At 45.8% G+C, this 14,097-nt stretch overlaps 1 protein-coding gene across 3 annotated transcripts in view; it reads right to left on the bottom strand.

Moving 5' to 3' along the window:
• The window catches only part of ARHGAP44 (Rho GTPase activating protein 44), a 116,878-nt gene extending 113,387 nt beyond the window's left edge, over positions 1-3,491 (bottom strand). Inside the window, exon 1 of one of the 3 annotated variants that reach the window (XM_069542909.1) lies at positions 3,100-3,491. In XM_069542909.1, coding sequence (XP_069399010.1) covers positions 3,100-3,152 — 53 coding nt within the window. In that variant the 5' untranslated portion in view covers positions 3,153-3,491. The remainder of the gene's footprint in view (positions 1-3,099) is intronic. The other 2 variants (XM_069542911.1, XM_069542912.1) reach the window with 2 other exon arrangements.
• Positions 3,492-14,097: the final 10,606 nt, after the last annotated feature.

Genomic DNA, 14,097 nt, shown 5'->3' with positions numbered 1-14,097 from the left:
TCCCAGTTAACTGCAGTGGGCTTGAAACTTTTCCCAGTTGCTGGCACCCTCTCTACAGAGAAGTACTCACTTCAAGAGAAAATACTGCTAACTCCATAAGGTATGTGTAAGTACAGAATTTCCTCGTTAAAGAGACTGGATCTGATCCCTGGCAGTTTTATATTCAGAAGACGTCCAGAACCTACCACTTACAGAAGGCAAGCCGGGTGAGATGCCAAGAGGTAGGACCACCCTCGCATCTCTTTGCCCTCCCTCAAAGACAAGAATATCATCCTTTCAAAGACACACAGGGCAAGCATCCAGTGGCTTGTTAAAGCATCACCAATAGGTGGTCCACCAACCCCACACCTAAATTCCAAGCATCCAATCCCACTGCTTCTACCGAGTCAAGAAATTAAGAAGCAGCGTTAGGATCATGCCTTGGTACGTTCTCCGTAAGAGAAAGTGACTGCCCCCTTTTACTTACCTGCATGGACCCCATGGTCAACTGGATTAATCAGCAACCATGAACTGAGGACCAACTGCCTAGAAGGCACTGCACTATACACACTGAGCATACAACAGCAGTAGGTACATTCTACAGTTTCGTGCTTGTAAGAAATCAAAAAAAAAAAATGAAAAAGAAGAGCATTTCAAAGAGCGATGAGTGCTGTGACAAAAATGAACAAGATGATGGGGGGAGTGGGAAGAGGGGAAGGGGCCCTCTCAAGTCTTTGAGCAACGACCTGGATGAAGAGGAAGAGGCATGCAGGAAGAGCAGACCCTTAGCCAAGCAGGGAAAGTGGGAAACACCTGGAGCAAGATCCCCAGACTGAAGTGAGCTTGGTGCGTTTGGGGCAAGGAAGGCCGCCGTCGATGGAGCACAGAGGAGGAGGGGAGGGGTCAGCGGAACAGAAGGAGAATGAAAAGACCAGAAGGGAGCCACGTCTGGCCGGGTCTTGTAGGCCCCTGGAAAGATTTGGGGCGCTCAGGGCAATGAAAAGCCACTGAAGCCTTTTCAGCAGCAAAATAATACAAACTAGTTTTTGCCCTAAAAGGTTCACTCAACTCAGAACGTCATCAAAATGGAGAGAGACTAGTGATTAACACAACAGTGAGCTGGTCCCAACGCTACCTGATAAAGAGTCAAAATTCATCCATACGTCAGCAATCACCAGTGTCTCCATAAACAAGTGGAAAGCACCTCTTAGTGACCAGCTGCTTGGCGCTCCAAGAATATGCTTTCAAATTAGTAAGAACACCTGGTACCTATGCTGAAACCCAACCTCCATTCTCCCTTGGTCATTCCATCCATGGATGAGGCTGGAAATCAGGTTTTATGCCCAAGGTTCTACTTTGAAACAAGTCCTGAAAAGAAACAGCTGTGTTTTAGGGGTACTGGGAAGAAAGCATGACACCTTGCTAACATTTTGCTTCGATGACCGAAGTGGAACCTCAAGACCAAGTGAGAAGGGAGATCCAGGTCTAAGGTTATAGGTCCCTGGTCACGTGGTTGGTCTGGTGTGAAGACCTGAAGACCTATGCCAGCCCCTGGGGTGATGCAGAAGTCAATCACTAAAGACAGGTCAACTGGACCATCATCTGCTAAATGACCCAGACAGGAAAACACGGTTTCCGCATCCAACATATGGAAAGGCAGCCCACGTGAGGCTCTATCTGTGGCAATACCATGCCAGAAATCTAGGCTAATCTGACTCTGCTATTCATAAATTCTCCCCCCTGTGAAAGCACATGTGTTTGGGAAAAAGGAAAATGCATCCAAGTCCATTTTAGATATGGTTGCTTGGGAGCCATCTGGAAGCCTAACAAGCCGCCCGCATCCCCCCTGCGCCCAAATGCCCACAGTAATTAGGGCAGCGTGCTTAGAAGGGTGTTCAGTGCCCCCCCAGGAGGACCACACTCCCGACTGGCCAGATGCCAGCTGGGGCTCCATTTCCCACCCAGTAAAGGTATTTGGTTTCTTGGTAAACCTAGTGGAGGGCCCTCGAGGTGTTGAGCTTGCACTTGAATTGCACCCAAGATTGGGTTCTCTTCTTTTCGCCGGCCTTAAGACAGCACACCCAAATTCCTTGGCCACAGAAGCAACGGAAATCTCTCTCCAGGGACAGAAGTTTCACGAAAAACCCTCTCTACCCAACCAGTCTGTGTGCAGAGCTTGGGAAGAGACTCACCGGAACCCTTATGTAACAGGAACAGGCACCGGCACCCCACACAGCGGCCCCAGGAGACACTAGCCCAGATGTAGCCCATTTTGGTGATGACAGTCGGCGGCGGGGTCTTGCGCTAGGATCCGGTTCTTTCCAACTCTGGGGCCGGGGTTCCCCCCGCCCCTGGCCTCCCCTACCTGGCTGTGATCTTCCTTCTGCTTATCTCATCTTCCAGAGGAGTTGGGCCTCTTCTGCAGCCTTCACCGCCACCCCCGCCGCCCCACCCCCAGCAAGCCGCCACTGAAATCAGTGTCAGGACCGAGCGACTGCCGCGCCATTCCACCAGCACCTTCCCTGCCGCGGCCCCCACCCCTACCGATCTCTCCCCGCCACCTAACACCTCGACAAACCCGGCCAGGAAAAGAGATTCAGCATCTTGCACAGCCAGAGCCCCGGGAGGGGCAGGCTCAGCTGTCAAGCCGACCCACCAGGCCCAACATTCCCCCCCTCCCCGCGCCGCCGGACCCCCCAAGGAGCCCCGAACTCGGAGCTGGAGGGGCATGCATCTTCGAAGAGCGACCGCGGGTCGGCGGCCTCCAGCACGATCAGAGCGAACACCTGTTTCCAGGACGCTCTGGTGCCAGAGGGTGAAGGGAGTCCCGGGGGGCGGGGGGGGGGGGGGTGCAGGGAGGACAAGGTGAAGGGGCAGCTGGGGACGCAGGTAAAGGATGCGTCATTCTTCGCGCTTGGCAACCAGAGCCCCGGAGCGGCGGGCAGAGATCCAGAATGGCTCGGGGGTCCGAGAGAACTTCGGGGAGGAGGGGTCGCGCCCGCGAGCGACGCCCCGAGCTAGGGCAGAGGACCGGCGGGGGCCGGCGAGCCCGCTCCATCACCTACCTGCGCGCGCAGGGGGATACAGCCCCGCCGCGCGCCCGGCCCGCGGGTGACCTACCTGCCCACCGTCTGGTTGGCCAGCTGGCGCATGCGGTTGAACTGCTTCTTCATCGTGGCCCCGCTGGCGCGTTAGCCCGGAGCTGGGGAGGACGAAGCAGCCCGGAGCCCGCCGCAGGGTTACATGGCTCCCGCGCCGAGCCTCCCGGGCGGCGGCACTGCGGAGCCTCTCGAGCCGTCTGGCCCGCTCGCGGCTCCCTCCCGGGGGCTCCACCGCCTACTCCTCGTGCAGCCGCGGCGCCCTCATGGCCACGCCCGGGCCGCCCTGGGCGCCGCCGCCGGGTCCGCCCCGGCCGCTGCCCCTAGCCCAGCTACGGCGCGGGACCCGGGTCTCCGCAGGCTGGCCGCTGACCGGCTGGCCCGGGAGGGGGGGCGTCCCCGCTGCGCCTGTGCAGAGGGCGCCGTGCATTCTGGGGCTTGTAGTTCCGCGGCTCGGCGCCCACCTCGCCACGGTCCCGGGTGTCCACGTGGGGCCAGCGGCTCTGCCCTTGTTTTCCGGCTTTAGAAATAGCAAAGTGGAACCGAGAATACAACAGCAAATAAGGAGCATCCATTGCCTTTTTTTTTCTTTTTAATGAAATACAGGGCATGTACAATATCATGTCAGTTTCAGGTGTACTGGGTTTCCCTGGAGGCTCAGAGGGTAAAGAATCTGCCTGCAATGCAGGAGACCTGGGTTCAGCCCCTGGGTTGGGAAGACTCCTTGGAGAAGGGAATGGCTACCCACTCCAGTATTCTTGCCTAGAGAACATGGAGAGAGGTGCCTCGCAGTCTGCAATTGCAGGGAGTCGGACAGGACTGAGGGACTAATACTTCAGGTGTCTCACATGATGATTTGACATTTGCAAACGATCACCGCCATAATCTAGTAACCAACTGTCCCCACACAAAGCTATTACAATGTTACTGACCATATCCCTTATGTTGCAAAGGTCCAACAGAACAGAGCAACTGAACAACTGACATATAACTGGAGATTTGTGCCTCTTAATCCCCTTCACCTCTTTCGCCCCCTGCCTCCCACCCTCCTTTCTGGAAACCACCTGTTTGTATTTTAAGAGAATGTAAGGTGTTGCTGCTTTGAATTCCCAGAAGGAAGACATGCCTGCAAGAACATGGCTCATAAAGCTGCAGATGATTAACACTGAGGGCCTGGGTTAAGCTTGGGGCAAGAGTGTTGGGCAGATTTTGCACCAGGTGTAGCATACATCCCAGAAGTGTGATGCTTGCTTCTCAACAAACCTAGTAGGTAACCAGAAGCCAATAAAATGATAGTGGCATGATCACGGGTTCCAGTTTGACTGGGATCACTTTCTTGTGTGGCTTAGACTCCAGCCTCATGTCCCTATTACTGCTGAAGACCAAGTGCCATCAGCTGTGACTGGCCAGCAGCATCCTACATGGTGGTGGCGCATTAGCATCAGTTGGCTTTTGAAAAGGGGTCATGACCTTCTGCAGCCTTTATCCTTTGGAAAACAATGGTGACTTCAGTTAGGTTTTATCATCATCTACCAAGTAAGAGCAGTGTGTTGGGTGGGAGGGTCTTTGGATCAAAGAGATATGAGTATTACAACTCCAAATACCAGTTATATAACCTTAGGGAGAAAGAAAGCTTAGGGGCTTCCCTGGTGGCTCAGACGGTAAAGCGTCTGCCTGCAATGCGGGAGACCCGAGCTTGATTCCTGGTTCGGGAAGATCCCCTGGAGAAGGAAATGGCAATCCACTCCAGCACTCTTGCCTGGAAAATCCCATAGACGGAGGAGCCTGGTAGGCTACAGTCCATGGGGTCGCGAAGAGTCAGATGCGACTGAGTGACTTCACTTCACCTCACTTCAGGGAGAAAGTACATACCCTCTCTAAGTCAGTTTTCTCATCTCCAATAGAGAAATAATACCGCTTGAGAGATAGCAAAGTTAGAGATCTGTTTGCTAAACTATCAACAATCAAGTAACATCTAAATTTCTATATAGTACATTATGTCCTCTTCATTTCCTACAAATAAGATTAGCATGATTGCAATAGAGAGAAATGCTCTTCCTACAGCAGAATTACTAGTCTGACAAATGAAAGAACTTTTTTTTGCAATGGGCTATTTTGCATAGGTTGATTATAGTCTCAAGATGTCCTACATATGGTTCTAAGTATCTTGCTGACCAGCTGAACGAAAGATGGTTTGAGGCATGTCTTGGCTGAATGAACATGAAATCTTTAATTAAGTCGTGAATTTAGCCTCAGCTTATTAGGTCAGCAGCTCTAGCCAATTAATAAGTTAAGGCATTATTTGCTTTTAACTGAGTTATGCCTATAATGTCAATATAATTTTTCTACAAACTAAAGTTATTTCCATTTTGAGAATTTTTTTAAAAAACCAAGTCACAGCATGTTTTTCTATGTATAAATAATAGTGAGGCAGTAAGGACACTGGGTGACTTTTATTAATAGTAGCACTGTCTCCCGTAATGTCTAGAGTGTCCAGTATATCAGTCACGGCAGCACATGGCTATTGAAATTAAAATTGAAAATGTAATTCCTCAGGACTTCCCTGGTGGTCCAGTGTTTAAGATTCTGTACTTCCACTGCAGGGGGCACAAGCTCGATAGATGGTCAGGGAACTAAGATCCCTGGACACCACCTGGTGCAGCCTAAAAATTAAAAAATAATTTTAAAACATTGGGGCTTCCCTGGTGGCTCAGTAGTAAAGAATCTGCCTGCCAATGCAGGAATCACAGGTTCGATCCCTGATCTGGAAGATCCCTCATACTGCAGAGCAACTAAGCCCTCTTGCCACAATTATTGAGCCTGTGCTCTAGAGCCCAGGAGCTGGAACTACCGAGCCCATGTGTCAGGAGTCCGAGCTCTGCCACCACAGTGAGAAGTCCGCAGAGCGCACAGCACAACAAAGGGCAGCACCCGCTTCCCAGCAATGGAGAAGAGACTGTGCAGCAACAACGAGCCCAAACAGCCACAAATAAAAAAATCTTAAAAAAAAAAAAATACTATCCTCCAATTAAAACTTTTAAAAGTTAAAAGTAATAAAATTTAGTTTCTCCATCACCTTAGCCACATTTTAAGGGCTTCATAGCCCCATGAGACTAGGGGGTTGCTGTGTTGAACAGCACAGAATTAGGAGATTCGTACCATCTCAGAAAGTTCTAGTGGACAGCACTTGTCCTCCAGAACTCCGGCAGACGACTCCGATATCATGTCAGCCTCTGCCTTCAATGCTGAGATATTTTAGTTCTGTTCTGCTTCTCCTCAAAAGGCAGCCTACCCTGCTAGACTGTGGTCTAATAATATGTTATTAACTGATGGTTTCTTCACAGGTTTCTGTTCTCCTATGAGTTTTTCCTCCATTCAAGAAGCAGCCAGGGCTTTTTCTGCTTCCTACCCCAGGGAGGGGATGACAGTGTAGAAAAAAAGAGAAAGGAGTGTCAAATCTTTTCATCTCTCAAAGCAGACTTCAGAAACACATGTGAGAGAATAGAGTTTTTTTTTAAAAAAGGGGGTTTTGAGTTTGAAGATTACAGACTTTGGAATGTTGATGTCTATGCCATAAATAGCAGCGTTTGAAGAGTAGCCTACCCCGTATATTCTAGATAAAGAACCCCCAAGCTGTGGGATACTGACGATGATGATTGGGGAGTGGGAAAGGAGACAGGGAGAGGAAAAGCTGATGACAAATGTGCTGATTTTATTATTGTTCAAAAATTTCACTGCCTCTCTCCATAGGAAGGGATGATACTTCCTCTTCTGAGGTCAAGATCAGTCACGTGATTTTTTCCTTGGACATAGAATATGCACAGAGGTGATTTATGCCACTTTAAAGTAGAAGCTTTAAGAGTCATTTTGTGATCCACCCCCTTCTTTCTTTATACCAGCAATGAGCAGCTGGGGGCTGCTGTGGATCAGAGTCACAGTTATCCATTTGGAGTGAAAAAAATAATACCTTTGTTGTTGTAAGTCAGAGGTTAGAGGACTGTTCATTACTGCAGCATCACTGAGTCTAAGCTTACTACAGAAGGAATCTCTAAGAAAGTGACTTGCCTCATCCCCTTCCCAAGGTCACAGTTTAAGTAGAGTCCAGGAAGGCAGGAGACAGGGAGATTACATAGCTGTGGGTCATACAGAAAGGTGACAGAGGCCCTCCACATGGAGGACCTGGAGTGCCCGAAACCTAGAGTGCCATGTGCAGTGAGCGTGTGTGCTAGGAGGGCCTACAAAGGCACCGAAAGAGCTGGGCATGATGCTGTCGGCAACAGAGATAAGGAGAAGGCAGCAATGGCTGAGGTGTGGAATGAAGAAGCCCCAGATTACCTGAAATTTGATTTCTACCTCCAGAAGAATGGATTGAACGTTTCAATTAAGCTCATTTGAAGAAGAAGCTGAAAAGAGGGAGGAGGGGAGAGGAAGGAGAGAGGGAGGCAGGGGAGGGGAAGGGGGAGGAAGGTGAGGGAGGAGGGAAGAAAGAAAGAGACGGTGGACAAGAAGAAGGAAGGGGAAGAGAAAGAACATTCTGCTTCTCATATCCCTGACTTTGATCTATGGCAGGGTTACACTTCCTGCTCCTGTGGACCTTAAATGTGACCACATGACTTGCTTTGACCAACAAAAATAAGGGCTTCTTACTTGCTTCAGTAATGTTGTAGTACTATTTATCTGAGATCCCTTTCCTCTGAAATCTGATATTCCACTTGGAAGCCCGTGAATTAGTTTTAGCATCTTCATTCTGCACCCCAGCATTGGCTGGAGCTGCCCTGTCCAACTCAGAAGTCACAAAAGACATGTGCTTATTTAAATTTCAATTAAATTCAATAAAATTACAGATTTAGTTCCTGAGTGACACTAGCCATATTTCAAATACCCCCAAACCACACGTAACTAGTGCCTGCCATATTAGATAGTGTTGAACAGAGCATCTACATCACCACCGACAGTTCCACTGGACAGTACTGGTCTGGAGAACAGAATTCAAAATACAGGGCAAAAATTCCATACGATATCACTTTTATGTGGAATCTAAAGTATGAGACAAATGAACTTATCTACAAAACAGAAACAGACTCACAAAAACAGAGAACAAACTAGTGGTTATCAAAGAGGAAGGGGGTGGGGGAGGGATAAATTAGGAGTTTGGGATTAGCAGATACATGCAACTATCTATAAAATAGAGAATCAACTCCTATATGGCACAGGGAACTATATTCAGCCTTCTGTAATGACCTATAATGGAAAAGAAACTGAAAAAAGTGTGTGTGTGTGTCTGTCTGTCTGTCTGTGGGCTTCCCAGGTGGCACAGTGGTAAAGAATCTGCCTGCTAATTCAGGAGATTCAAGAGACATAGGTTCCATCCCTGGGTTGGGAAGATCTCCTGGAGGCAACCCTCTCCAAGAATCTTGCCTGGAAAATTCCATGAACAGAGGAGCCTGGCAGGCTACAGTCCATGGGGTCACAAAGAGTCAGACACAGCCGAGTACACACACACGTACATATATACATATGTATATGTAAATAACTGAACCACACGTACATATATGTATATAACTGAACCATATATGTGTAATATGTATATACATATATGTATATCACCGAACCACCTTGCTGTGCACCTGAAACTAACACAACGCTGTTAATCAGTTATGGGTCAATTAAACAGAAGAATTTCTGCACCACAGTGTATCTGTCACATTTTCAAATTATTCTTGTGTTGCCAAATTATCCTCTAGATGAAAAAATGGAAATATTTTGCAGGCCCATCTACCATGCATAAATGTCCTATTCTGCCCACACCCTGACGTACATGGGATATTACCACTTTTAATAATCCTGCCTGATGAATAGCTGAGAAATAGCATTATAGTGCTCTTTTAATTTGCAGGGTTTTTCTTCTTTATCACGGTAAACACGCGTCTCACGTTTCAAGGCTATGAGCATTCCTTCTTCAGTTAACTGCTCACTTCATGTCCTCAGCCTGGTTTTCTCTTATGGGGCTCCATATTATCTTATTGATTTTAAAAAGCTCTTTAGGTATCTCAACTACACTAATGCTATTGTTATCTTATGTCAGATATTTCCTTTGTTTGACCTTCTCCCTTTAAAATCTCTAATGTTGATTTTTGTCTTCCAGGAATTTTACATTTTTAACATGGTCAAAGCCATCCATCTTTTCCTTTATGTTTTATGCCTCTAGTTTAATGCTTAGAAAGCCTACCCTATCCCCAAAGCGTAGAAATATTCAACTGTATTTTCATCTAAGCTCCTTCATTTGTTAATTCTCTTTATTTAGAGTAAATTTTAAATTCGGTTTTGGGGACCAAAAAGTTAACTAGAGCCAGTAGCTTTGACTCATTTCTTCCTCCAATATCATTTTCAAATAACTCAAATATATTTACACACACACACACACACACACACACACACACCAGAGAAATTCTATTTCATTCATGGAAATTAGGGAAAGATCCCACTTGCTATATTGGCAGAAAATGGAAGCAGTCATTAGATAGGAAACCTCAACCTTAAGAGTAGAAACTTCATCTCGGACCTCTTTTTGCCCAAAATAAGACCTGGGTATATAGAAGACATTCAACGAGTGTTGATTATGATAAGGAATATATACAATGGAAATGGAAAACTGAGACTTTATGCAGTAAGTTCCGATGGCAACTGTGTCAAATTTTAATGAAGCAACACAACATGACAAACGAGCCCAGGATCAGTCTTGGCGTGGTCACTTACTGAGGGATCCAAGACAAATTACTCAACTTGTCTAGTAACTCAGTTTCTTCCTCTGGAAAATGAAGGCAAGAACCTTGTCTCCTGGTCACCACTACACCTGCAGTTCCTACTCTGCAAGATTGTTACGAAAATCAAACACATTAAGGCACGCATGTGAAATGTTTGCTACATTGAAACTAAGGGAGCAGTCATTATTACTTCGTATATTAATGATAATATATTTTGTTCTTACAGGAAAAAAAAAATGGTACCAGTGATTTCTCAATCAGGGAAGAACTGGCCAGGAAAAAGTTACTATGTGTGCTAACCTCTTGAGGGAAATTAAATGGAGACTAATATCATCTCTGATAGATCACCTCCCCCACCATCTCAGCCACCAAATCCTGACTAATCAGACCTCTCTGAGAATGAACAAACAGAAAAATATCAGTAATTAAATATAATAGTGAAGATGATGATAAAGATGATGACTACAATGATGATGGCAAGATATGACGAAAATAATAATAAATCATATGGTATTAGTTGTTTACTCATGTCCAGCTCTTTGTGACCCCATGGACTGTAGCCTGCCAGGTTCCCCTGTCCATGGAGTTCTCCAGGCAAGAATACTGGGGTAGATAGCCATTCCCTACCCAGGGGATCTTCCTAACCCAGGAATCAAACCCAGGTCTCCTGCATTGCAGGCAGATTCTTTGTCATATGAGCCACCAGGAAAGCACAATAAGCCATATAGCTAAAAGTGAAAGTGAAAGTCATTCAGTCGTGTCTGACTCTTAGCAACCCCATGGACAATACAGTCCATGGAATTCTCCAGGCCAGAATACTAAAGTGGGTAGCCGTTCTCTTCTCCAGGGGATCTTCCCAACCCAGGGATCAAACTCAAGTCTCCTGCATTGCAGGTGGATTCCTTACCAGCTGAGCCACCAGGGAAGCCCAAGAATACTGGAGTAGGTAGCCTATCCTTTCTGCAGGGGATCTTCCCAACCCGGGAATAGAACCGGGATCGCCTGCATTGCAGGCAGATTCTTTCAACATACATCATCTCATTTAATCCTTAAAAGAACTTTAGGATGAGGGTTTTATTACACTCATCGAATAAATTAAAGCTCAGAGGGTTTCTATGAAGAGTCATTCATGCATCACCATTGAGATGCCAGGTTTTTCTAGTTCAAATGCTTGTGCTGTTATTGCAGGTTATTACCTCCATAAAACAGGGAAGCTCATCTGAGAATTCAGAGAACTGTCCTCCAGTGACAAAGTTAAGCAGGAAGCAAGGGAAATATATTTTTAAAGTCTAATTTGTATTCCTGGTGAGAACAGAGAGAACACTGCTTTAATATGACAGGAGCAGGCTGCCATGAAAAAGAGCCATCTTAAACAAGGAAGAGCTCTTGGATAAGAAACACATGACTTCTAAACTAATGAAACTCAATAGAGGCAGGAAATAACAGATTTGCTACTGCCCGAAGCCAGACTGGTCCATTCCAGGATGGGCTGGAAGAAATCTCCCAAAATTCAGAGGAAAGAAGGAGGTAAGGTTCCATGAAAAGAAGGGAAAAGGCAGAGACGTGGAATCTTCCTCAGAACATTGAAAAATATATATGTAATAGCATTTCCAGAGCAGATGATGAAGAAGAAAATAGCATGGAAATTCTTGAAAAGATTTTTTGCACAGCTGCAGAAAAGCCCAAATCAAACTTGAAATCATTCATCAAGTGCCAGAAACTACTACTGCAGCGGGTAGAGGTGGGGGCCCCAGAAGCAACTGGGTAAAATTTCTAAATTTCAAAGCTAGATACATGCTGTATGGTATATTTGAAAGTTGCTAAGAGAGTAGATCTTAGAAGTTCTAATCATAGGAAATAAATGTAATTTGTGTGGCATGGATGTTAACTAGACTTACTGTGGTGACCATTCTGCAGTACGTGCAAACATCACATCATTACACTGCACTCCTGAAACTAATATAATATGTTAATTACACCTCAATGGAAACAACCACCAAGGCCAAGGGGTGGGGGTGGGGGTGGGATTGGGTGAGGGATGGAGTGGGAGTTTGGGGTTAGCAAATATAAGATTTTATATATGGAATGGATAAGCACCAAGGTCCTACTGTATTTCACAAGGAATTATAGTCAGTATCCTACGATAAACCATAATGGAAAATAATGTAAAAAGGAATGCATATATAGTATATGTGTAAGTGAATCACTTTGCTGTACGCAGCAGGAATGTACACATTGTAAACCCAGTATACATCAATAAGCAAATTAAAATAAAACCACCACAACAATATAAATACAAAGATATATATAAATGTATATAAGTACTGTTCAGAGAAAAGAAGTTTCTCTCTGAAGAAAAGCTGATTCCCTCAAGCTTCCTTTTTGCAACAGTGTAACAAAATTTTAAGCAATATTTACAGAGCTCAATGCAAACAGGTTGTAACTCAGGTGGGACTCAAAAACTCTGCATCTGGTCTAACATTCACAAACAAGGGTGAAAAATAAGGCGTTTTTAAACAGGCAATGAACTGAAAAGGTTTATCAACCACCATTCTCTAAAAAAAATTATTCTTCCCAAGAGAAATAAAAATCAAAATAAAGAACAAGTGAGAAGATTTTCTATAGGATCTTGGGGTAAGGAAGGATTCCTTAAACATGATACCAAAACTTCTCACCTTAAAGGAAATCATTAAAAATCATAGTGAGTGAAGTCGCTCAGTTGTGTCCGACTCTTTGAGACCCCATGGATTGTAGCCTACCAGGCTCCTGCCTCCATGGGATTCTCCAGGCAAGAGTACTAGAGTGGGTTGCCATTTCCTTCTCATACTACTTAACAATAAAAGACTTTGCTTTATGAGATAATATCATTAAGAGAATAAAAAAGCAATCTATAGAGTGGGAGAAGTTACTTGCAAAAATCACATAATAGTCAAAGACTCGACTCCAGAATACATAAAGAGTTCTGCAATACAACAGGAAAAGGGCAAGTAACTTAAAGGAAAAACGGGCAGGTGGCCTGAACGGTCACCTTACCACAGATAGGAATCCAAATGGCCAAGGAAATATGAAAAGTTGCTGAACCGATTAGTCATCCAATCGATGCCAGGTGATTTTACAGAGAATACCAAAACACATCCACAACATGGCTAAAACTAAAAAGACAGGCAAAACCAAGTGTTGGTCAGGACATAGCTCAGCCGAAGCTCAGGTATTCTGATGGGAGGGGGATGCGGACAAGCCCCTCAGAAAGCTGTTTTTACATCACTGGCTACGACTTAATGGTAGGCAAACACCATGACCCAACAATTTCACATGTGCAACAAAATGTAAGGAGACTTCCCTGGTGGTTCAGTGATTAAGACTCTGTGCTTCCACTGCAAGGGGCATGGGTTCAGTCTCTGGTTGGGGAATTAAGATTCCACATGATGCAAAACTCAGCCAAAAAATAAATTTAAAAAAAAATGGTAATGTCTGTACCAAAATGGATTGTATCAGCAACATTTCCAATCGTCAAAAATTGGAAACCGCTGAAGTGTCCATCAACAGTAGAGGGGATAAATTACAGGTGACATGGATGTGCTACCGCTTTCTCTTGTGTGTGCTAGCTAATTCTCATTCTTTTTTTAAATTACCTCAAATCTCTCTCCTCTTGAAAAATCAGTCCTTTAAATTTCTGTCTGGTCTGGTCTTCTGCATCTTCTTCCTCACGTGGCTATGCCCCTTGAAAGGTGATGCCTGGATTCAGTCTCCATTTTCTCATTCCCCCTCTTTTTCTGGCCACGCTGCACATGACCTGTGGGGTCACATTCCCCGACCACCGCAGTGAAAGCCCGGAATCATAACCACTAGGTCACCAGGGAACGGCCTCTTCACTGCCTTGCAAATCGTCGGTCCACATCCACTTGGCTTTACCACTGTACCCATGATGCTCTCACCTTGGTTACCGACCAACCACCTCCTTACTATTAAACCATACAGTACTCTTCCTTACCTTACAGAAACAGCAGCACTAGACAGGATTGAAGATTCCCTCTTTCTCACACCTTGGAGCCTGGGATACTTCCTTCTTCCGGTCTTCTTCCTGGTTTCCTAGTCCCGCCCCTTCCTCCCCTCTGCCAATAGCGAACCGTGTTGGTGGTCCTTGGCATCCCCTTTCCTTATCACACCACAGGTTGTGTAGGTCACCGCCATCTGCATGATTTCAGTGATCTTCCGAATGCTGGTATCTGCCACCTCTAAATCTCTGTGCAAAGTAC

Source organism: Ovis canadensis, chromosome 11 (assembly GCF_042477335.2).
Source record: "Ovis canadensis isolate MfBH-ARS-UI-01 breed Bighorn chromosome 11, ARS-UI_OviCan_v2, whole genome shotgun sequence".
Taxonomy (NCBI): Eukaryota; Metazoa; Chordata; class Mammalia; order Artiodactyla; family Bovidae; genus Ovis; species Ovis canadensis.
The sequence above is the reverse complement of the archived record's forward strand: the minus strand, read 5'-3'. Positions and strand labels throughout refer to the sequence as shown.